We start from the raw sequence: 21,935 nt of genomic DNA on the forward strand, positions 1-21,935 counted from the left end.
GTTTATGCATGAAAAACTAAAAAAATATCAGGATTTTATAATCATTTATAATCTGTTTTTATACAATATATACTATTCTAAATGTAGTAAAAAAACAAATTGTTGAAACTGTAATAACAAAATTAATATTATTCATTGTAGAGTAACTTAAAGAATCTAAAAACAATTTATGTAAATCTTACTATTCACTATTTAATAGAAAAATAATCGTTTCGCGTTTTTTAAATACAAAGAAAAAAAAGAAATAAAACTGTTGGTATTACTTTGTTGTATGAAATCTCCATTTTATCACAAGTTTATAGATAGATCTACCGCAACAAACAGACCCTAGATTCTCGATATTAGAAATTGCTTCTCTATCAATTTTTGCCATCCTGAATATCGATCATTGAACAAGGAATTAAAACAAGTTTTGGCATTGTACCAGGAGAAGCCACAAATTTTTTTAAATTCTGAGAAGCTTTTGCAGAACATTTCACTTCTGCTTCTGAAACAAGTTTCCAAATATTATTTTTAATATCAGATTGTACTTTTGGTGGTAGCCTTTCAACAGTCCTTGCTATTCCATCAAAAAATAATTCTATGCCAGTTTTGTCTTTAGGTGCTATATACATTTGGCTAAGTGGTTGTTGTTTCCTTTCCCTATTGGTTTTAATTTTAACAAGAGTAACTGGGTTAACTGTATTATTAATGAAAACTGATTCATTTAATAAAATTTCATCCTCATCTTCGCGATTGCAATTTTCTGATTTGGCTTGTAAGACATTATATGCATTAGTTACATCTATAGGCAAAGGATCTAACTTCTGTCTCTTTAGTTGTATTTTTTTGTACTTTGATTGAACAATTTTTTTATATTCACTAATATTTTCTTCTTGTATTTGGTTACTTCCTGATTCTATATTATCTGTAAATTGCTCATTGCCATTATCAAAAACTTCCATTACTTCAGAATCAACTATGATAGGATCTGTTGTAGCTTCTTCAAGTACTTCCAAATATTCACTATAATCCTCATCTTCTTTATCTTCTAATTGCTCCAAAAGCCCTTCTGAACTTATTCCACCAGTATTAATATCTCGAATATAATCTTCGGTTAATTCTACTTGTTGCGGCTGATAATCAGGCTCATATCTATGATTTTAAAATGATTAGACAGTTGAATAATATATCATTATAATTTTAATGTAAAAAATTCATACGGGAACTTTAAAAAGCTCAGTGTATCTTCAAAAATCCATTTCTTTCTTCTTGCTCCTTTTTCAGTTTTGAATTTATATTTTAAGATGCGACAGTACGTATCCCTCAAATTTTTCCATTTCAATCTTACCCACGCAGCTTTAAAACCATAAGTTAAAGGCATTACAAACAGTATATTATACGAAAACATTACAAGTATAATTCAAAATAACGTACGATCAAGACCCAACTCATCGGAAATGCGTTTCCACACCCTTTGTTTAAATTCTTGTATCTTAATCGGTGGTCCCCTTACTTCTGTTACATACAGTACAGGATGCTGTTTTATCGCTTCGATAATTTTTAATGAAATTTTATGAGAATCTGGTGGAATAGCAGGCATCATTTTCAAATAGATGTTAAAAACTATTCCAAATATTTTGCAACAATCATCTAAAAAATAATAAAAATTAACAATCAATCACGGAATTAGCATGATAACACAAAATTATGAATCAGCTGAAATGAGGTAAAATAATATACATAACAAATAAGACAAATCACAAAACAAACAAATGTTTCTTTAAGGGAAGGGTAGTACTTTTCAAATAGCCTAAAATCAACGAATCATCCAAAAGCGCGTTCCAGTTAGCGTTTACTATATGCTAACAAATATATAGTTTGTGTAACATAAAATGTATAACTCTGAAAATCGTGAATGTGCCAAAATTGGAACGCACCTACTTTTCCTCTGAATTCTGATTGAAACTGATTGAAACGCGCAAACATGAGGTTTGTTTGTTTTTTTACCTGCATTTATTCAAAATGGTATAATGTATGAATATTATACTATTTTGAGTATAAAAGTGTAATTAGAAAAGATAAACCTACGCACGCACTACGGCCACTACGCACTACGCATTGCTTTCTTATCTCAGCCAAAAAACATTTATACGTTTGAACTTTGAACGCAACAAATTTCCGCCAATTTCTATCGTACTATAGTAAGTAATTTAATTCTGAGACCAATGGAATATGGATTTACGGGCTACAACGGCACGGTCCCCGTAAACACACAGGTCACAGCAGCTCACAGCTATACTCTCCAATCATCTTATCTAACCTAACTTCTAAGTAAATATTAATATTAAGTTTATATATGATGAATAAAATAATTACTCTATTATCTGTACAAAAAACGCACGACTGTTTATTAACGCATAGTATTGTGCGAGCTACTTGCTTGAATCTTAAACGATTTAAAAGTAGTATAGTAGCTGATGCAGAAGTAAATAAAACCCAAGAATTGGAGGATGACATGGTAAATTATTATTATTACACTAGTTTCTGATTGCATAAATGAAAAAATATTTAGGAATATTAATTAAATAACTTTTCTTTCCTATTTGTGTAGCCAATAGAATTAGAAGTAAACCCTTTTGAAAAGCCAAAAGAGAAATGTATCTTATGCAAATTAAATGTTACTCCTGATTATAAGAATGTGAGATTATTATCACAGTTTCAGAGTCAATTCACAGGTAGAATTTATGGAAGGCACATAACTGGTTTATGCAAATACAAGCAAAAGATGATAGAAACTGAAATATATAAAGCACAAGTTGCAGGTAATATATATTTACATGAAACAGTACATAACACATATAACCCTGTTTGTATAAAGAGTAATATATTATAATTTATATAGGGTTGATGAGCCACATGACAAAAGATCCAAAATATTTTAATGATCCTGAACTGTTTGATCCAAACCATCCTTTCAGACCTCATAAATATTAAAGATTATGTATAAAATAAAGAGTGTTAATTATTAAGTATGTTTTTGTAATATTTTATGTTTAATTTTTCTTAAACTAATACAAAAATACAAGATATAAATATATATCTGCTATATTAATTGAATGAATCATCATTTTCTGTGTATTTAACTAAGTCCTCTGGTATATTCAGGGATTGTAACAACTTAATCATATTTATGGATTCATTTCTTTTTTGCTGTAATTCATATAGATACTTTTGAAGTGCTTGTTGACAACCATTTCTCCACATATCTATTAACCTCTTTAAATTTTCAGCTTTCTATAAAATTATTTTAAATAAATCAATGATTTATAATTGTAAATAATCTGATGTTACAAATTACCTCTCTTTGTTTTGATATATTTTTTTTTAAATCAAGAATTTCTTTTTTTTTTGTTTCAATTCTTTCTTTATAGTCTCTACTATTACTATCAAGGTTTATACTATATTTACTTGAATCTTCTTTTCTATTCAGTAGATGTAACCTCTTCTGTACTTTTTTAATTGGTGAAGTGCTTCTACAGGAAGCAAGTGATTGTAAAGAATTAGGTGATCTTGGTCTTTTTGTTACTCTAAAATAATAACTATGAAAATCCTTAATTAAAGATTACTTTAAATCTAGCATATTATACCTCAATCTTGTATTATCAGTCTCAAAAGATTTTTTAAATGGGGAGCAAAAGGGCTTGTTAGCACCTTTACTATTTCTTAAATACGACATAACAATTTATTGTATGTACACAATACATCTATTACATTTAAATTAGATACCACCATTGAAGTATGTAATTGTACGTAAACATATTGGCTCCGTGCGTTTAACACTAATAATAAAAAAAAGTAAGAATGGTAGCATTTAGCAGAGGTAGCAGCTCAGTAACGTTACCAGATTTCTTTTTAAACTTCTACTCCTATTGGATAAAATTATAGGATCTAAGAGTAATAGCCAATAACATACACCGCTCCCTCCATTTGTCTCTGCTGAATGCTACCAATGTATAACCAGATATAACTGTGTACGTATATGAAAAATTTCCAACAAAAAAGACAAAATTTACCGATAGGTAGCGCTGCGGTAATATTCACATGCACTATTACCAGAGATGAAACGGGAGATTGCTCATGGCATTGTCCTAAAATAATCCTTGCCGGTAGGCGGCGCTGATGTTTGTTAGAAGTTGAAAATTCCATAAAACCACTAACGTCATCTGTCGGACGCGAATGGAAAGCACTTTGTTAGGCACACACACCATTACTGTGGTGCGAATGCGTGTGCAACCTCCTTCGGTTACCATCGCTCAGCTTCGGACATCTTCGCTATACATCGAGTTCGAGAGAGAACGGCATAGTTTTATCGGATCTCTCTCTCCCTCTCGATCTAACTTTCGTTTAGCCGAAGAGCCGAGTAAAATTCCTTTTCGTCCTGCTAGGCCAGGCGATAGAGCATTTTTGCATGACATAAATACTAACAGCAAACCGCCTGTGCGATTATATAGAAGGGGGTGCGTAGATTAATGGCTATTTTAAATCTCTATTGACTGGCCTATTGAGGCTTCTGCTCTTAATCGTTGCAAGCATTAACACACACACATGCGTGCAACTACGTTAATTATTAATTATCAACATATTATAATTCTTCGCAGGGTCAAAACTATTCTTAAATTTAAAATTTCTATGAAAGAATGACAAAAATATATTTTTCTAGGAAGGTAATTTTTTCGAGGTACCTTCTCTCCTCTAGATCCATTGCTTTTTGCTAAATCAGGGGCACCTCGCGAAGGCTATTGCAATGGTCTTGAACGGAGCAGAGGCTATGTTTGTTCCTTTTTGCTTGATTTAAGTTTTAATTTATTTTTAATATACAAATAATTCATATATATTTAGAAAGAAAAAGGCAAAAACGAACAAAACTCATTGCGCGTAACTCCGTTCCTGAGCATGTTTGCTCTTACCCCCTGGAAGGGAGGGGAAGGGTAATAAAATTTGGAAATGGGAACCTGAAAAAGAAAGCCTACCTATCACCGAAAGCTATAACGCCTACCTATAGTACGCAAAGCTAAAAAGCCTACCTATATCGAAAAGCTAAACCTGAAAGAAAATACACACGCACGCAAAATATGATAACGCAATTGAAGAACCTGAAAAGAAAACACACGCACGCAAAATATAATAACGTAAACGAAGAACCTGAAATGAAAACACACGCACGCAAAATATATTAACGCAACGAAGAACCTGAAAGAAAAAAACACACGCACGCAAAATATAATAACGCAATGAGAACCTGAAAAGAAATCCTGCCTAACACCGAAAGCTATAATGCCTACCTAAAACGCAAAGCTAGGGGGCCTACCTATATCGGAAAGCTAAACCTGAAAACACAAGAAAAAAAGAAAAATATGGTTTTAACCGAAGAAGGACCGATTGGAAGCTACCGGTAGCTTCTCTCGGTCATTCTTAGGTTAAATAAATAAAATCCACAGTTTTACCCGTGGGACTCACTCGTTCGGCGAAAATCCAACGATGGTCGAGCTGCAGTCTGCGGGAGATGACGACGATGACGGAAACGGCACTCCCGATATTTAAATAATTGTATTATTTCGACGCGGCGCGACGCGCACTTTTTAAACGAGACTACATACGCGACGCGGATATTTAAACAAATTAAAAATCGCGGACGCGGAAGATTAAAAATTGCACTCGCGACGCGAAAGTTTCAAACTGTACTGCGAAAAATCGGGTTTAAAAATTCACTCCGCGACGCGGACGTTCGATTCGCGCACTTACACCTCAAAGTGAGGTCGCCCACTATAACAAAAAGAAACAAAAAGAACTCCATGTTATTAAATTCTATCTATTTGATTGTAATTGGATGTTTATTTCTAGCTTGAAAAGAAAAATAATGTACTTACAGGCTATGAGAGTCCTTGAGGCTGTTGCCCTTGGCCGCTGCATCCACCAAAACGATGCACTACCACAACACTCGCGCCGCGCACTGTCTTTATTTTCGATTTTTTTTCGAACGTAAATACTTTAATTTTAATCACACTATGCATATTTCACTATTGTATTCATTTAATTAAACCCGCACTGCGAAAAATATCCTCAATTAATGAATCATTTTTCATTATAACAATGGTTAAGTTTCGTTAATATAACAAATAAATTCATCGATTTAATAACGAATAGTTCATTACGTACTAAACTATTCGTTAAATGAATCAATGTATTTCTTATATTAACTCACTTTTTTCATTCTTATAACAAAAACTTGTTCAATTATTTCAGTATTTTATGTGGGGTATAATTAAAGAATCACAATAATAAAACTACACTTGTGTGATTAAAATAAAGTATCTTTAATTATTATTATTCGCGAATAATTAACTGGTTGTCGATGATTACGACGAAAAAAAAACCGGCGCGCGCGATTCACCGACAACCACCACGTGTAGATTCGGAAACTGAACTGCCACTTTTGACAAGCAACGTGCTCGTCCAGAAGTGACGTAATCGAATCTGATTGGCTGGAGATTTGGCTACGCCAATCAGTGCGATTACTGACTTTCGGTTTGGATGATTTAAAGATGGGAGCCATTTTGGATTTAAAATGGCGACTGCTGATTAATTATCTGCATTTTTATAACCAATCAGCGATCAGCATTCTAAATTCAGCAAACAATTAAGCATTAAGCGTGTTTAGACAGCTTAGCACTGTGATAGCGCTGCTTAAAATTAAAATGCGCCATGATTGATCTCGAATTAACAGAATTGACCAATCATAATATAGCGTTAAGGTATTTGGATTGCTAATAAAAATGATTTTCTTAAAATGAAACCAGGCTAGCAATTGGCTAGTTTTACTGGCAAGTCCATTTAGGCAGACACTATGCAAAAAGTATCAGGCAAACGCCGCATAAAGCTAAAATTATTCTTAATTTTGTGGCTTGTCCTTTCATAGAATGAAAAAAGGCCTATTTATTCTTAAAGGGATCCTTCAGGCTCTCGTCGTAAGCCGCAATAATGAAAAGATGAAACGACTTGAATGTTAATCTACACATAACGTCGTATCATTGCCCAAAAGTTTCAACTTAATAGGTGCTTTCGAGGATTCCCTTAAAAATAGACAGAAAATAAATTTTATACATAGGCCAGGCGATAGAGCATTTTTGCATGACATAAATACTAACAGCAAACCGCCTGTGCGATTATATAGAAGGGGGTGCGTAGATTAATGGGTATATGTTTTTCACTCGAGTTTCGTGTCCGGCTAATTGTTATAAACCATTTAATGCCAAAAAATCGCATTTTTTTCAGTTTTTTGCTTGTAACTTTTTATCTAATGGAGCAATCTTAATGCCCCCGCGAAATAAAATGTAGAGCATTAAAATACGAAGAGATTGCCGGGTCAAAAGTCCTGATCGGATAATTAGCAGCGGGGAAAAATCGGAAAAACCGGAAAATTAGGCGTTTTTTCAAAAATTCATAACTCGGCCATTTTTTGAGCTGGAGCACCGGGCTTTTGGGAAAAAGTAGAGAATTGTAGGTAGTTTATGTGTGCAAAACCCTATTACTGTGAAACAATTACTTTAGTCATAGCAGCAGTTTGAATTTTCGAGAGCGCGATTTTCGAGCGAGGCTGTATGAAATTCTGTTGGGGTGATTTTAATTTTGAAACCAGATTTGAAAAGTTGACATCGTGCCCTACAAAACTGCAATTTCAGTTTTTCGATAAAATGCTTGTAAGTGGGTGAAAAAGCTACGTAAAGTCGGCGAAAAACGGCCGAGCGCGCTCGCGCGGTCGAGGAGTGGAGGACCGACCGGCGGCGGCGGGGAAGATATATGCGCGCTCGGCCGTTTTTCGCCGACTTTACGTAGCTTTTTCACCCACTTACAAGCATTTTATCGAAAAACTGAAATTGCAGTTTTGTAGGGCACGATGTCAACTTTTCAAATCTGGTTTCAAAATTAAAATCACCCCAACAGAATTTCATACAGCCTCGCTCGAAAATCGCGCTCTCGAAAATTCAAACTGCTGCTATGACTAAAGTAATTGTTTCACAGTAATAGGGTTTTGCACACATAAACTACCTACAATTCTCTACTTTTTCCCAAAAGCCCGGTGCTCCAGCTCAAAAAATGGCCGAGTTATGAATTTTTGAAAAAACGCCTAATTTTCCGGTTTTTCCGATTTTTCCCCGCTGCTAATTATCCGATCAGGACTTTTGACCCGGCAATCTCTTCGTATTTTAATGCTCTACATTTTATTTCGCGGGGGCATTAAGATTGCTCCATTAGATAAAAAGTTACAAGCAAAAAACTGAAAAAAATGCGATTTTTTGGCATTAAATGGTTTATAACAATTAGCCGGACACGAAACTCGAGTGAAAAACATATACCCATTAATCTACGCACCCCCTTCTATATAATCGCACAGGCGGTTTGCTGTTAGTATTTATGTCATGCAAAAATGCTCTATCGCCTGGCCTATGTATAAAATTTATTTTCTGTCTATTTTTAAGGGAATCCTCGAAAGCACCTATTAAGTTGAAACTTTTGGGCAATGATACGACGTTATGTGTAGATTAACATTCAAGTCGTTTCATCTTTTCATTATTGCGGCTTACGACGAGAGCCTGAAGGATCCCTTTAAGAATAAATAGGCCTTTTTTCATTCTATGAAAGGACAAGCCACAAAATTAAGAATAATTTTAGCTTTATGCGGCGTTTGCCTGATACTTTTTGCATAGTGTCTGCCTAAATGGACTTGCCAGTAAAACTAGCCAATTGCTAGCCTGGTTTCATTTTAAGAAAATCATTTTTATTAGCAATCCAAATACCTTAACGCTATATTATGATTGGTCAATTCTGTTAATTCGAGATCAATCATGGCGCATTTTAATTTTAAGCAGCGCTATCACAGTGCTAAGCTGTCTAAACACGCTTAATGCTTAATTGTTTGCTGAATTTAGAATGCTGATCGCTGATTGGTTATAAAAATGCAGATAATTAATCAGCAGTCGCCATTTTAAATCCAAAATGGCTCCCATCTTTAAATCATCCAAACCGAAAGTCAGTAATCGCACTGATTGGCGTAGCCAAATCTCCAGCCAATCAGATTCGATTACGTCACTTCTGGACGAGCACGTTGCTTGTCAAAAGTGGCAGTTCAGTTTCCGAATCTACACGTGGTGGTTGTCGGTGAATCGCGCGCGCCGGTTTTTTTTTCGTCGTAATCATCGACAACCAGTTAATTATTCGCGAATAATAATAATTAAAGATACTTTATTTTAATCACACAAGTGTAGTTTTATTATTGTGATTCTTTAATTATACCCCACATAAAATACTGAAATAATTGAACAAGTTTTTGTTATAAGAATGAAAAAAGTGAGTTAATATAAGAAATACATTGATTCATTTAACGAATAGTTTAGTACGTAATGAACTATTCGTTATTAAATCGATGAATTTATTTGTTATATTAACGAAACTTAACCATTGTTATAATGAAAAATGATTCATTAATTGAGGATATTTTTCGCAGTGCGGGTTTAATTAAATGAATACAATAGTGAAATATGCATAGTGTGATTAAAATTAAAGTATTTACGTTCGAAAAAAAATCGAAAATAAAGACAGTGCGCGGCGCGAGTGTTGTGGTAGTGCATCGTTTTGGTGGATGCAGCGGCCAAGGGCAACAGCCTCAAGGACTCTCATAGCCTGTAAGTACATTATTTTTCTTTTCAAGCTAGAAATAAACATCCAATTACAATCAAATAGATAGAATTTAATAACATGGAGTTCTTTTTGTTTCTTTTTGTTATAGTGGGCGACCTCACTTTGAGGTGTAAGTGCGCGAATCGAACGTCCGCGTCGCGGAGTGAATTTTTAAACCCGATTTTTCGCAGTACAGTTTGAAACTTTCGCGTCGCGAGTGCAATTTTTAATCTTCCGCGTCCGCGATTTTTAATTTGTTTAAATATCCGCGTCGCGTATGTAGTCTCGTTTAAAAAGTGCGCGTCGCGCCGCGTCGAAATAATACAATTATTTAAATATCGGGAGTGCCGTTTCCGTCATCGTCGTCATCTCCCGCAGACTGCAGCTCGACCATCGTTGGATTTTCGCCGAACGAGTGAGTCCCACGGGTAAAACTGTGGATTTTATTTATTTAACCTAAGAATGACCGAGAGAAGCTACCGGTAGCTTCCAATCGGTCCTTCTTCGGTTAAAACCATATTTTTCTTTTTTTCTTGTGTTTTCAGGTTTAGCTTTCCGATATAGGTAGGCCCCCTAGCTTTGCGTTTTAGGTAGGCATTATAGCTTTCGGTGTTAGGCAGGATTTCTTTTCAGGTTCTCATTGCGTTATTATATTTTGCGTGCGTGTGTTTTTTTCTTTCAGGTTCTTCGTTGCGTTAATATATTTTGCGTGCGTGTGTTTTCATTTCAGGTTCTTCGTTTACGTTATTATATTTTGCGTGCGTGTGTTTTCTTTTCAGGTTCTTCAATTGCGTTATCATATTTTGCGTGCGTGTGTATTTTCTTTCAGGTTTAGCTTTTCGATATAGGTAGGCTTTTTAGCTTTGCGTACTATAGGTAGGCGTTATAGCTTTCGGTGATAGGTAGGCTTTCTTTTTCAGGTTCCCATTTCCAAATTTTATTACCCTTCCCCTCCCTTCCAGGGGGTAAGAGCAAACATGCTCAGGAACGGAGTTACGCGCAATGAGTTTTGTTCGTTTTTGCCTTTTTCTTTCTAAATATATATGAATTATTTGTATATTAAAAATAAATTAAAACTTAAATCAAGCAAAAAGGAACAAACATAGCCTCTGCTCCGTTCAAGACCATTGCAATAGCCTTCGCGAGGTGCCCCTGATTTAGCAAAAAGCAATGGATCTAGAGGAGAGAAGGTACCTCGAAAAAATTACCTTCCTAGAAAAATATATTTTTGTCATTCTTTCATAGAAATTTTAAATTTAAGAATAGTTTTGACCCTGCGAAGAATTATAATATGTTGATAATTAATAATTAACGTAGTTGCACGCATGTGTGTGTGTTAATGCTTGCAACGATTAAGAGCAGAAGCCTCAATAGGCCAGTCAATAGAGATTTAAAATAGCCATTAATCTACGCACCCCCTTCTATATAATCGCACAGGCGGTTTGCTGTTAGTATTTATGTCATGCAAAAATGCTCTATCGCCTGGCCTAGCAGGACGAAAAGGAATTTTACTCGGCTCTTCGGCTAAACGAAAGTTAGATCGAGAGGGAGAGAGAGATCCGATAAAACTATGCCGTTCTCTCTCGAACTCGATGTATAGCGAAGATGTCCGAAGCTGAGCGATGGTAACCGAAGGAGGTTGCACACGCATTCGCACCACAGTAATGGTGTGTGTGCCTAACAAAGTGCTTTCCATTCGCGTCCGACAGATGACGTTAGTGGTTTTATGGAATTTTCAACTTCTAACAAACATCAGCGCCGCCTACCGGCAAGGATTATTTTAGGACAATGCCATGAGCAATCTCCCGTTTCATCTCTGGTAAAACATATATGCATTGTTGCCAGAAAGCGGAATAAAGAGAGCGGAGATATTTTCTCGGACCTCTCTGTCTTTCTCGCTGTTAGCTTCTAGCAGAAGAGTCGAGGCAAAATCTTTCCGTTTCGCTTTGCCGAAAATCTACCAATATTCGATGTCATTTATATTTGCAGGCCAATGCCTTTATACATGATTTTTTCAGCATATTTATTTATGAGCACTGACTTATTTAAATCAATAATAAATTAAGGAAATGCGTAATTGTTATATAATAATTATTTTAACTATAATTTCATCGTTTATTTCGCTTATTTCCGTAAAATCTGAATTTCTTTAGTTTATTATTGATTATTGTAAGTCAATGGCCATTAAAAAAAATTTAATCTTAAAAAAAAAAAGAAAAGTACCGTTCAGGAATCGAACCCGGACCCACAAATCGCCACGCGATTACCTTACCGCCTAGACCACGAGGCTTCTTCAGTGCACCGTAAACAGATAGTCTTTTTAAGGGCTTGAAATCTTCTTTTAAACCATATAAATAAACGAGCAACCGACAGCTTTATTCATTATTATTCTGTCATAATGGTACACAAATTAAGGAATAATTATATTTTGAATAGTTTTCAAAAGCTTTTCCAATAGCCAAGAACGAAGATAAATAATCAACGCTCGCAGTTTCCGTTCTTGGTTATTGGAAAAGCTTTTGAAAATCTACATTATATAATTATTCTTTAATTTGTGTACCATTATTATAGAATAATAATGAATAAAGATGTCGGTTCTTCGTTTATTTATATGGATCAATAGAAGATTTCAAGCCCTTAAAAAGACTATCTGTTTACGGTGCACTGAAGAAGCCTCGTGGTCTAGGCGGTAAGGTAATCGCGTGGCGATTCGTGGGTCCGGGTTCGATTCCTGATCGGTACTTTTCTTTTTTTTTTAAGATTAAATTTTTTTAAATTGCCATTGACTTACAATAATCAGTAATAAACTAAAGAAATGCAGATTTTACGGAAATAAGCGAAATATAACGATGAAATTATAGTTAAAATAATTATTATATATCAAATACGCATTTCCTTAATTTATTATTGATTTAAATAAGTCAATGCTGATAAATAAATATGCTGAAAAAATCATGTATAAAGGCATTGGCCTGCAAATATAAATGACATCGAATATTGGTAGATTTTCGGCAAAGCGAAACGGAAAGATTTTGCCTCGACTCTTCTGCTAGAAGCTAACAGCGAGAAAGACAGAGAGGTCCGAGAAAATATCTCCGCTCTCTCTTTATTCCGCTTTCTGGCAACAATGCATATATGTTTTACCCTATTCTAAGCTTAACGCTCGTGCTTCGTGGTCTCTTCCGATAGATGGCGTTAGGGGTTAGATGGACCTGAGACACGCGTTTGCCAACACCAGCGCCGCCTACCGGTAGGGATTGCCTCGGGACCTCGCATGAGCAATCTCCCGTTTCATCTCTGCTATTACTATTACACACTCTCACCTTATATGTGTTTGAATGCATGAAGCGAATACTACCCTGCCTGGAGATCACCTGGACGACCTGGACTAGAGAGATGGCTTGGAAGCAGGTTTGGAAACAGACCATCCATACATATATAGTATTACGAGAAAAAGCATCGTCTGATTTCGGCTTGACTACACCAATCAGGTGTGATTGTAATAAGTTGTTTAAAGAATAGTCCCGTTCTGGAATTCGCCATCGCAACACTCACTAGGTGGCGCATTGAATCGTGATAAAAATGGCCACTTAATAAGGAAAACATTAGAGAAAAAGAGATAGTGCAAGTTAGAAAAAATAGAATAAATATAATTATTAGGTCACCATTAATGGAATTACTTTTTTAATATGTTCGACACACTAAATATTAATTTTTGTGAAAAATTTTTTCAATGTTTTCCTTTCTAAGTCAGTTCTGAATTCACCATCAGTTTGCGCTGACCTTTGTGTGCGACAGCGAATAAGCGGCTTTATGTGTACTGTGTACATACATAAACTGACATAAAGACAAGTTTTGTTCGCCAAAGAAATAAGGATTTTTAAATTCATCTTATTGTTTTGAAACGAATAAATTTTTCGAGTGTATCTAAATTTTAAACTAGTCTAAAATTTATATAAAACTCCTCACATCCAGTTGACATCCACTTGCATCTCCACACTTCGATATTCGAATTCAACCAATAGTGAAGTGAGTAAGTAGGAATGAGTAGGAATACCGATTACCGACCGGGGAATGCCTTTCCTGAACCCAATAAGCAGAAAGGAAAAAAGTCTTCAGTGTCTTCACCATTCCAGTATTCCACAGTAATCCACATTTGAGAGTGGTTGGTTAAAATTTGTCTTTTGAATTTTTAGCCACTTTTGTTGAAAATATGCAGCGAGCAGCTAAAATATTTTCGAGGAATATGACATATATGAGGTAAAAATTAATTAAGTTTCGCAGAGCTATGAGATATATAAATAACAAAAGACCATTTTGCGATAAAGTAAAATTAGCATTTATGAAGGAATAATTTAAATTAATATTTACTATATTTAAAATTTCGTTTTACGCCTTTATTTTCCAGTTAAGAATTTGGTCAGTTTCGATTGTTTAGTAAAAAGGTTTAACAAATTTAAGTTAGAATAAAAGCAAAGTTTTTAATAAATTGATGAAATATACTTGGATGCTATTATAGAAGTTACATAATTCATCAATTATTGTATATAACCTGCAATTATTAAGTTCATTTAATTTTGTAAGTGATAACTTTTTGAAATTGAAGAAAAATAATTAACAAAGTAGTTTAGAATAGTTTAATATTGTTTCATTTGTTTGAATCAAGTTTGTTAAAATTAATGGAGAAATACAAAGCTTTTCACTTTGTAATACTTTTGCCATATGTACTCTAAGCAAAATTGTTATATTTTAATGTTTTCCATAATTAAGCTACATTATTAATCTTTAAATAGCTTATTAATGTCAATTCTCACCAGCTAAAATGTTAAATAATTGTTTCTTGTCAATCAGCAAGTGATTAGTGCTTCTATTACCACAAGAAAAATGTTTACATATTTTTGTTTAGCAATCTAGAAACAGTCAATTGATTTCTCACATTCCCATTAATAACCATGCTCCATTATTATTGCAAGTAAACTTCAAGTATAGAGAATTTATACTTTATGTGACACAAATTATAGAATTTCAATACTTGCAGCTTACTTGCAGTATAATAACAGAACATGGTCAATGTAAATCATTAACAATTGAAAATTAAAAGTTACTATTGGCACTAGTGTGCATTTTATTATATAATAAGTTGGAGAGCACTTTAAGGGTTAGAATATGATTAATATAGTTATTGTACTAGGTAGTATGATTTAATAAAGTAATGTTATTTGTGCATTGCAATGTATGTGTAGGATGTATACTTTACTTTTCTTACAGTTATGAACATAATAATTAATTTATCTCTATTATTAAAAGAGATTAATATTTTGCATGGCATCTCCTTAAAACTTCTTTCCATTTGAATTTACAAGGGTATTATGCATAAAAATGATAATTATGATAACTATAGAAGTAAATATATTTTTAAATGCATTTCCTGAGGCAAGTAAAATTATATATATTCTGTATATTAATACTTTCATGATTTAAGTCAAGTAAGAATGGTTGGTGAACGAGGATCTGGAGCTGGTAAAGGTGGCGGTGGTGGTGGGTCCATTCGTGATGCTGGAGGCTCTTTTGGAAAAATGGAAGCAGCACATGAGGATCAATACTTTTATAATCAAGTTAGTAATTTTTTACAGTTATCTTCATAACAGTATGTTTTTGTAATTTAAATATATTTTAAATGTGAATTGTTTGATTATAATAAACAAGCTATTTTATTATGTTTTAGCAAAAAGAGCAACTGCAAAAGATCAGAGAAGGGCTTCATGATGAAATTTCTTTTCATGAAGAACAAATTAAACGTCACCAAGAAGCAATTACCCGTCACAAGAAAAGAATTACAGATATGAACAAAGAATAGAAATCGTTACTTAATATCCTTTTTTAATTGTAAATCTTTGGTTATTAGCAGCTATGGCATATGGTACTGAGATTTCGATCATTGTTATGGTATCTATAAGCATTAGTATGTACATTTACTTTTAATATAAAGTGTGTTTACAAAGTAATAAAAATTTAGTATTTAATATTCTCACTCAAGTCAATCTGTCGCATTGTTATTCCATTTATTTAACTGCTTAAAGTTCTGTGTGAGCTTGAAATTAATTTTTTTAGATTTCTGTTTAAATGGTAATAATTAGTGAATTATAAACAGATTTCTCTCAATTATTGTTTTAATAACTAAAAGGAGAGAGTTTTTGTTTAAATGAATCATCACCTAATTTGTACTTATTGTAAATAGTCATTTGTTTTATGTATTATTTTGAATTTGATTAAAGTTTGCCAAGATAAAAATATTTTCTTGATTTAACTGGATAAATTTTACAGTATTACTTATGTAAATATGTTACGACGAATTGTGAGAGAGCTGAGTCAAAGAAACAGGTAATTTAAGCTGCACAAAATGTTGGATTAATGACTGAGTATGTCAATTTCATTTTTAACCTTAGTTGCAGTACTGTTATAAGAAATAAACACACCTTAAAAGAAAACCAATTTAAAAGAAAAGATGCTGCTTTTGAAGCTGCTTATTATTATAAAAGAGTATTATCACTTTTCTTTTATTATCTATTAAATATTTCTTTGTTGTTTATTTTATGAAGCTTTTTTATATAAAAATTAATTTTAGGATAAACAACTACTGACTGCTCTTAAGCAAAAAACACAGGATGAAATAAGGACTATGCAAAATGAAATTAGGGCTCTACGAAAAAAAATTATTGAGCATAAACGTGATATAAAAGAAACTTTAAGATTTTTACGGGAGCTTGAAGAGGATTTGCCATCTAATGATATCAAATAAATTCAAATACGTGAATTTATTTTATAAAATAATGTTTCTTTTCATGCAAACAAAACTCAGCAAACATGAATGTATACCTGATATATTTGTTTTAAACAAAAATTATAGTATAACTATTACAAGATAAAACCTTGTAAAACTGGTAAAATTTCATTCAAGAACACAAAGTTGGATATTAAGTTCTTAAAAGTTATTGGACATCTTATTTATAACTTCAGTTTTTCAGAACTTAGTTGAGAGTGGACCTTCATCTGAGGTTTAAACTGAAATTTTCTGTAGAAGGAAATCCATTGTATGTATATACACACAGGTGTAGACAAATTTATACTATACATATTTCGGAAACTAGGGATGTACTTTGACTAATGCATATGTGTGCATATAGCATTTAAATTTTATATTGTTATACCTTTAAACTACGCACCGTGCTCCATACGTAATTGAGAATTCATCAACAGGCTGTAAGATCTGTAACGATTACATTGCATTCTAAGTAGTACATCTATGACGCATTCACCTAAAGTTCACAAAAATTGTTATAAATTTTTATAATTTTGTAATAAATCTTGTGAGAAAACAGACATGAGATTTAATCCAGTTCCTTCCCTTTGGCAAAGTAAAAACCCGTCTTTAAGAAACTTAAAAATTTCATCATATTTTTCGTAACTGCTACTGCTATCGTTTATACCTAATGACGTATTTTACAAAGTTTTCATAAGATTTTAATAACATTAATATTAAATTAGTTAAAAATGAAGTAGAAATATAAATTAATTCTATAATGGTATATTTTTAACAATGTATATAGCTTCATTGTCACATCCAAAAAGTAACATTGATCTGTTGATATCAATACTGTTTATTGGTTTGTGCAATGGTCCACATAGAGGGGTTACATCTTTTCCACCAGTTCCAACCATACTAATCCAATGTGAATCTGTAGTATCTGTAGATCAAAAAAGGAAATCATTCTCTTCTAATTTATGGCAGATATTACAGTACATTTATTCTAATAATAAACACTTACCTAACTTAAGCTTAGAATTTTTTGCATCATTCCAATGCCACAATTCACCCCCCATAGAACAAGTGAATAAATTTTCTGGTCTATCAGGATGAAAAAGAATTTCATTTATTGCTTTTTCATGGGCATTTAAGGGTGGTATTGGATAATTGATTTGCCTTAGATCCCAAAAAGTTATACTGCCATCACCTCCTCCAGCAACTATTATATGCCTTTGAGTCGGATGGTGAACAATACTTGTTGCCTCTACCTAAAAATTAATTTATTTAAAGTAATTATTTATAAAAATTAAAAGAAAATAAACCAGAATAGTACTTTTGCTTGGTCAGAAAGCATGAATGAAGTAACAGGTATATCATGGTCACCTCGGAAATCCCATACTTTAATATGCCCTCTCAAATTGCCTGTTAATATTTCATTATATCGTGGAAAGTCAACGCACTGTATTGAGCAGCTATCAGCATTTTCTATAATGAAATATATTGATTTAACTCTCAGTATAAATATAACAATTGGAAAATATACTTAATGGAATATTAACCAATAACTTTAATTGGCTTTTTGTGAGAAGCCGTAAGATAGTTTATTCTACCATCTTCTCCAACAGTAACCACATCATGTTGAAAATTTGAAATACCAGTACATGCTGCTGGTTCTAATGTTCTACAAAAGAGAAAGATTATCAATACTTTTTATGTACTACTTAATTAGGTACAGCCTACTATTGACTATACAGCAGTTAAAAAATACTTGAAACTGTGAAGGTTATCCCATTTATTATGTTCCTGAAATTGAACAGCTCCATTTTCAACTAGCTGTAACAATTTTACAAAGCCTAACGAGGATGATGCAGCAAAAAGATTTTTACTTATGAACTGAAATGAAAATGTTTTGTTGTTCATATACAAATAACAATTAACTATTTAATTTTAATATTATTAATTACCTTTATTTCAGTAACGTCTCCTTTGAAATCATAGGATGTTACAGGAAGTGGGTATGCTTCGTCGTCGTCACCTTTCTCGAATGACCAGTATGTTATTTTATTTACCTAAAATTTTCGGTGGCATATTAAAAACCATAAATTATTAATTGTAGTACTAATAAGTCTTTGGATTGTAATGTACTTTTTCAGTAACAAAGCATCCACCTTACCGGATTATCCCAACTGCCGGTTAAAAAATAATGTGGATCTGCGAATTCCTCTGGCTTCCATCGTATTTTAGAAATTTTTTCGGATACAAATTTTCCTTGTATATTTTCATCCATTCTTGCTAAGTCTTTATTAAAGACATGAAAGTAATAATTATTTATTAACTAAAAGCAAAATAAGTTGGGGTTCAGTGCTCAGGACAGCTAGAATTTTTTAAATCAAACATCGAACTCAATTGAAGTTATTGAACTCATCGAAGTTTGCAATTAGTTCGGTATTCGGTCCTTGGAGGTGTTAGTACATACATACAGTAATCGCCAGGTATGGCTTTCCCATAATTTTTTAATGCTTTTAGGAATCGCATTAAAAAGACCAGCGCTTTTACTTCGCGCACCTAACTCACTCGCTTGCTTCGTTCGTATGTATATACACTATTGCTCAATAATCTTGCGTCAGGCGAGGGGCAGTGGGGATAAGAGAGGCAAGGGGTTATCTAGGGAATTCTAGTGGACACCGTCAAATTTTTGATCGGCTATCCCTTTGACGCAAAAGAGCTGTCAAAAGCTAAATTAACCTGTATTTTGAAGAAATACAGAAACATAAATATTTTTAAAAAACAAATAAGAAGAAAGAAAGAAAGGATTTTAATAAATATATAAAGAAAAAATATCAGATGAGTATTAGTTAATAGGAAATGTTAAAGTAATTATAAATTATTAAGAAAATATACTTTGTGGTTTTTTTATTTCTGTTACAGGTTAAATGCTGTTTCTGATGAGTTTAAATTACAGCAAAGAAATATATATAGACCAATGAATAAAAAAGGACTAATTTATGAAGCATTTCTGTGTGGACCAGTTATTTCAATAATTATGGTTTAATTATGTTATAATAGTGATTGTGAAAGCGTTTGGTGTATATACACAAAGAAATTCTATTATAAATTAATAATTATATATAATAATGTGTTGATTCCTATTACTATAAATTAAAGCTAGTTCAATTAAAATACTCGTTCTCTTTCTTCCTTATCCAAATTCTATACATACATAGTAATTAGATATTCTCATAGAATCTATCCTTTAAACTAATTAAATTGCAACTATTTGAAATGTGCAAGTCATAACTATTTGCTTCAATTATTTGTATTATTCAATGCGAGACAAATTGCATAGAGACTCTTCAAATTTCTTATTGATCTGTCACATTCTTTCACATCTTGTGTGACATTTATTTGCCTTGATTGTTCCTTCTTCTTCTAGTTTTCAACATATACCAATATTTCTCTAGATATTTTCAAATACGCTGAAGTATGCTTATTCTGCTGTCTAATTGATTCTATCAATGTGAGGATGATAGGTAAGCTATTGCTCTATTAAATTTGAAGAATCTAGACACTTCACTTAATTTATTGTACTTAAATATAATGTTTGGTACTTCGTCTACATGATATCTTTTCTTTACATTTGACAGGATATTGTCCTCCAATACATTCATGTATACTGCTGAGTTAATCTTGTTTTCAGCTTCAAATAATTTTCCAACTACATATTTGGATATCCATTCCTAATATACAATACTTATTTTGTTACTCCTATTTGTTGTTGAGAATTATCTGTCTTAAATCCTTAATTTATCTAGTCGCCATATATATATTCTATTATTTTCAGATGATTGATATATCTTACTACCAATTCTGTCAACATTATAATAGGAGTAACAAAATAAATATATTCTATATTCAAAATGTATATCCAAACACGTAGTTGAAAAACTATTCGAAGCTGAAAGCAAAATGAACTCATTAGTGTACACATACCTTCTAAAGAACTTTATCTTCCCAAGTACTATGAAAACATATCTCACAAAAGAGATACCAAATTTAAATAACATCATTCAAATGCCTATTTTTCAAATTTAACTAGACAATGGTTTATCAATGATTTCAATATTTATAAAATTAATTAGAGATCAGCAGAATCATCAGATCTGCGTATAATAATTAATGATTGTAAAATTATTTTTATATGTTATAGACTAGAAGAAAATAGTGCAAAGGAGGCATATAAATGTCATAAAAGATAATATGTAGAAGGATGTGACATATTAATAAGAAATTTGCAGAGGCTCTATGCAATTTCTCTTACAATGAATAATAAATATCATTGAAGCAAATAGTTATGACTTGCACATTCCAAATAGTTACAATTTAATTAGTTTAAAGAATAGATTCTACGAGAATATGTAATTACTATGTATGTATAGAATTCAGATAAGGAGGAAAGAAAAAGAATATTTTAATTGAACTAGCTTTAATTTATAGTAATAAGAATCAACACATTATTATATATAATTATTAATTTATAATAAAATTTCTTTGTGTATATACACCAAACGCTTACACATTCACTATTAGAACATTACATCATAATTATTGAAATGACTGGTCCACACAGAAATGGTTCATAAATTAGTCCTTTTTTATTTATTGGTCTATATATATTTCTTTTCTGTAATTTAAGCTCATCAGAAACAGCATTTAACCTGTAACAGAAATAAAAAAACCACAAAGTATATTTTCTTAATAATTAACAATTACTTTAACATTTCCTATTAACTAATACTCATCTGATATTTTTTCTTTATATATTTATTAAAATCCTTTCTTTCTTTCTTCTTATTTGTTTTTTAAAAATATTTATGTTTCTGTATTTCTTCAAAATACAGGTTAATTTAGCTTTTGACAGCTCTTTTGCGTCAAAGGGATAGCCGATCAAAAATTTGACGGTGTCCACTAGAATTCCCTAGATAACCCCTTGCCTCTCTTATCCCCACTGCCCCTCGCCTGACGCAAGATTATTGAGCAATAGTGTACTACAACTATAAATTGAATCGTGTGTGCTTTCAGCTATAGTGTATAGTAATCATTTTCCATGTTAAATTACAGAGTGAAGCTAGCTGAACCACACACGATTCAATTTTCCACTGATTTCCCACTGTGCACTACGGCCGTGTTCCGTTATTGACTGTGAGTACTGAAAATCTATAGTTTATGTCACGCAAACTATAGATTACTAGTACTCACAGTCAATAACGGAACACGGCCTACATACACCATAGGAAATTGATTCGGCGACCTTTCAGTTAACTTCACTTCGTACTTTCTCTACGAATTTCAAAGACGGCGATCAATTTTCCACAGTGTCTATACACTATTAAAAAAACTTATAAAAAACTTCGTC

At 32.6% G+C, this 21,935-nt stretch overlaps 6 protein-coding genes across 13 annotated transcripts; 3 read left to right on the plus strand and 3 right to left on the minus strand.

Annotated features, from left to right (window-relative positions):
• Positions 1–8: 8 nt before the first annotated feature.
• Positions 9–2,110, minus strand: LOC136780920 (uncharacterized). Of its 6 annotated transcripts, none has more exons than XM_066739518.1 (4): positions 1,920–2,021; positions 1,417–1,632; positions 1,203–1,338; positions 9–1,134 (listed from the first exon to the last, which is right to left on the minus strand). In XM_066739518.1, the coding sequence occupies exons 1-4, from the start codon at positions 1,993–1,995 to the stop codon at positions 360–362; spliced, it is 1,203 nt and encodes a 400-aa protein (XP_066595615.1). In that variant the 5' UTR covers positions 1,996–2,021; the 3' UTR covers positions 9–359. The 6 variants fall into 6 exon arrangements, with proteins under 6 accessions (XP_066595615.1, XP_066595618.1, XP_066595620.1 ...); XM_066739521.1 differs by lacking the exon at positions 1,920–2,021 and adding an exon at positions 2,075–2,110 and having other exon boundaries at positions 12–1,134; XM_066739523.1 differs by having other exon boundaries at positions 12–1,134; positions 1,990–2,051.
• A 98-nt stretch (positions 2,111–2,208) lies between these two features.
• mRpS18C (mitochondrial ribosomal protein S18C) lies at positions 2,209–3,079 on the plus strand. Its single transcript, XM_066739527.1, has 3 exons — positions 2,209–2,500; positions 2,594–2,804; positions 2,885–3,079. The coding sequence occupies exons 1-3, from the start codon at positions 2,339–2,341 to the stop codon at positions 2,974–2,976; spliced, it is 465 nt and encodes a 154-aa protein (XP_066595624.1). The 5' UTR covers positions 2,209–2,338; the 3' UTR covers positions 2,977–3,079.
• An 11-nt stretch (positions 3,080–3,090) lies between these two features.
• Positions 3,091–3,806, minus strand: LOC136780923 (uncharacterized). The gene is made up of 3 exons (XM_066739526.1): positions 3,630–3,806; positions 3,341–3,569; positions 3,091–3,276 (listed from the first exon to the last, which is right to left on the minus strand). Exons 1-3 carry the CDS (start codon positions 3,716–3,718, stop codon positions 3,091–3,093), a joined length of 504 nt encoding a protein of 167 aa, XP_066595623.1. The 5' UTR covers positions 3,719–3,806.
• A 9,998-nt stretch (positions 3,807–13,804) lies between these two features.
• On the plus strand, positions 13,805–15,740 carry LOC136781027 (ATPase inhibitor mai-2, mitochondrial-like). 3 transcript variants are annotated; one of them, XM_066739684.1, is made up of 3 exons: positions 13,805–13,977; positions 15,200–15,332; positions 15,443–15,740. In XM_066739684.1, the coding sequence occupies exons 1-3, from the start codon at positions 13,931–13,933 to the stop codon at positions 15,572–15,574; spliced, it is 312 nt and encodes a 103-aa protein (XP_066595781.1). In that variant the 5' UTR covers positions 13,805–13,930; the 3' UTR covers positions 15,575–15,740. The 3 variants fall into 3 exon arrangements, with proteins under 3 accessions (XP_066595781.1, XP_066595783.1, XP_066595782.1); XM_066739686.1 differs by lacking the exon at positions 13,805–13,977 and adding an exon at positions 14,168–14,296; XM_066739685.1 differs by lacking the exon at positions 13,805–13,977 and adding an exon at positions 14,571–15,120.
• Positions 15,741–15,891: 151 nt separating this feature from the next.
• LOC136781028 (ATPase inhibitor, mitochondrial-like) lies at positions 15,892–16,837 on the plus strand. The gene is made up of 4 exons (XM_066739688.1): positions 15,892–16,098; positions 16,164–16,257; positions 16,343–16,658; positions 16,743–16,837. The coding sequence occupies exons 1-3, from the start codon at positions 16,058–16,060 to the stop codon at positions 16,514–16,516; spliced, it is 309 nt and encodes a 102-aa protein (XP_066595785.1). The 5' UTR covers positions 15,892–16,057; the 3' UTR covers positions 16,517–16,658; positions 16,743–16,837.
• On the minus strand, positions 16,577–21,454 carry Nup43 (Nucleoporin 43kD). The gene is made up of 8 exons (XM_066739683.1): positions 18,999–21,454; positions 18,696–18,857; positions 18,487–18,591; positions 18,291–18,415; positions 18,082–18,203; positions 17,856–18,007; positions 17,544–17,790; positions 16,577–17,462 (listed from the first exon to the last, which is right to left on the minus strand). The coding sequence occupies exons 2-8, from the start codon at positions 18,807–18,809 to the stop codon at positions 17,293–17,295; spliced, it is 1,035 nt and encodes a 344-aa protein (XP_066595780.1). The 5' UTR covers positions 18,810–18,857; positions 18,999–21,454; the 3' UTR covers positions 16,577–17,292.
• Positions 21,455–21,935: the final 481 nt, after the last annotated feature.

The sequence above is a fragment of the Prorops nasuta genome, unplaced genomic scaffold, assembly GCF_024137725.1.
Source record: "Prorops nasuta isolate Cenicafe-Biocafe unplaced genomic scaffold, Cenicafe_Pnas_1.2 PNAS00021, whole genome shotgun sequence".
NCBI lineage: Eukaryota > Metazoa > Arthropoda > Insecta > Hymenoptera > Bethylidae > Prorops > Prorops nasuta.

Coding starts and splice junctions, on each gene's coding strand:
- LOC136780920 (XM_066739518.1), bottom strand. CDS start 1,995: ATGCAGGTAAAAAAACAAACAAACCTCATGTTTGCGCGTTTCAATCAG. Junction 1,633..1,919: donor AGAATTCAGAGGAAAAGTAG/GTGCGTTCCAAT, acceptor ATTATTTTTTAG/ATGATTGTTGCAAAATATTT. Junction 1,339..1,416: donor CGATGAGTTGGGTCTTGATC/GTACGTTATTTT, acceptor ATGGTTTTAAAG/CTGCGTGGGTAAGATTGAAA.
- mRpS18C (XM_066739527.1), top strand. CDS start 2,339: ATGATGAATAAAATAATTACTCTATTATCTGTACAAAAAACGCACGAC. Junction 2,501..2,593: donor AAGAATTGGAGGATGACATG/GTAAATTATTAT, acceptor CTATTTGTGTAG/CCAATAGAATTAGAAGTAAA. Junction 2,805..2,884: donor ATATAAAGCACAAGTTGCAG/GTAATATATATT, acceptor TAATTTATATAG/GGTTGATGAGCCACATGACA.
- LOC136780923 (XM_066739526.1), bottom strand. CDS start 3,718: ATGTCGTATTTAAGAAATAGTAAAGGTGCTAACAAGCCCTTTTGCTCC. Junction 3,570..3,629: donor ACTGATAATACAAGATTGAG/GTATAATATGCT, acceptor TTATTATTTTAG/AGTAACAAAAAGACCAAGAT. Junction 3,277..3,340: donor ATATATCAAAACAAAGAGAG/GTAATTTGTAAC, acceptor ATAATTTTATAG/AAAGCTGAAAATTTAAAGAG.
- LOC136781027 (XM_066739684.1), top strand. CDS start 13,931: ATGCAGCGAGCAGCTAAAATATTTTCGAGGAATATGACATATATGAG. Junction 13,978..15,199: donor AGGAATATGACATATATGAG/GTAAAAATTAAT, acceptor TCATGATTTAAG/TCAAGTAAGAATGGTTGGTG. Junction 15,333..15,442: donor ATCAATACTTTTATAATCAA/GTTAGTAATTTT, acceptor ATTATGTTTTAG/CAAAAAGAGCAACTGCAAAA.
- LOC136781028 (XM_066739688.1), top strand. CDS start 16,058: ATGTTACGACGAATTGTGAGAGAGCTGAGTCAAAGAAACAG. Junction 16,099..16,163: donor GAGCTGAGTCAAAGAAACAG/GTAATTTAAGCT, acceptor TTTTAACCTTAG/TTGCAGTACTGTTATAAGAA. Junction 16,258..16,342: donor CTGCTTATTATTATAAAAGA/GTATTATCACTT, acceptor AATTAATTTTAG/GATAAACAACTACTGACTGC.
- Nup43 (XM_066739683.1), bottom strand. CDS start 18,809: ATGGATGAAAATATACAAGGAAAATTTGTATCCGAAAAAATTTCTAAA. Junction 18,592..18,695: donor CCGGCAGTTGGGATAATCCG/GTAAGGTGGATG, acceptor CGAAAATTTTAG/GTAAATAAAATAACATACTG. Junction 18,008..18,081: donor AAAGCCAATTAAAGTTATTG/GTTAATATTCCA, acceptor ATTTCATTATAG/AAAATGCTGATAGCTGCTCA.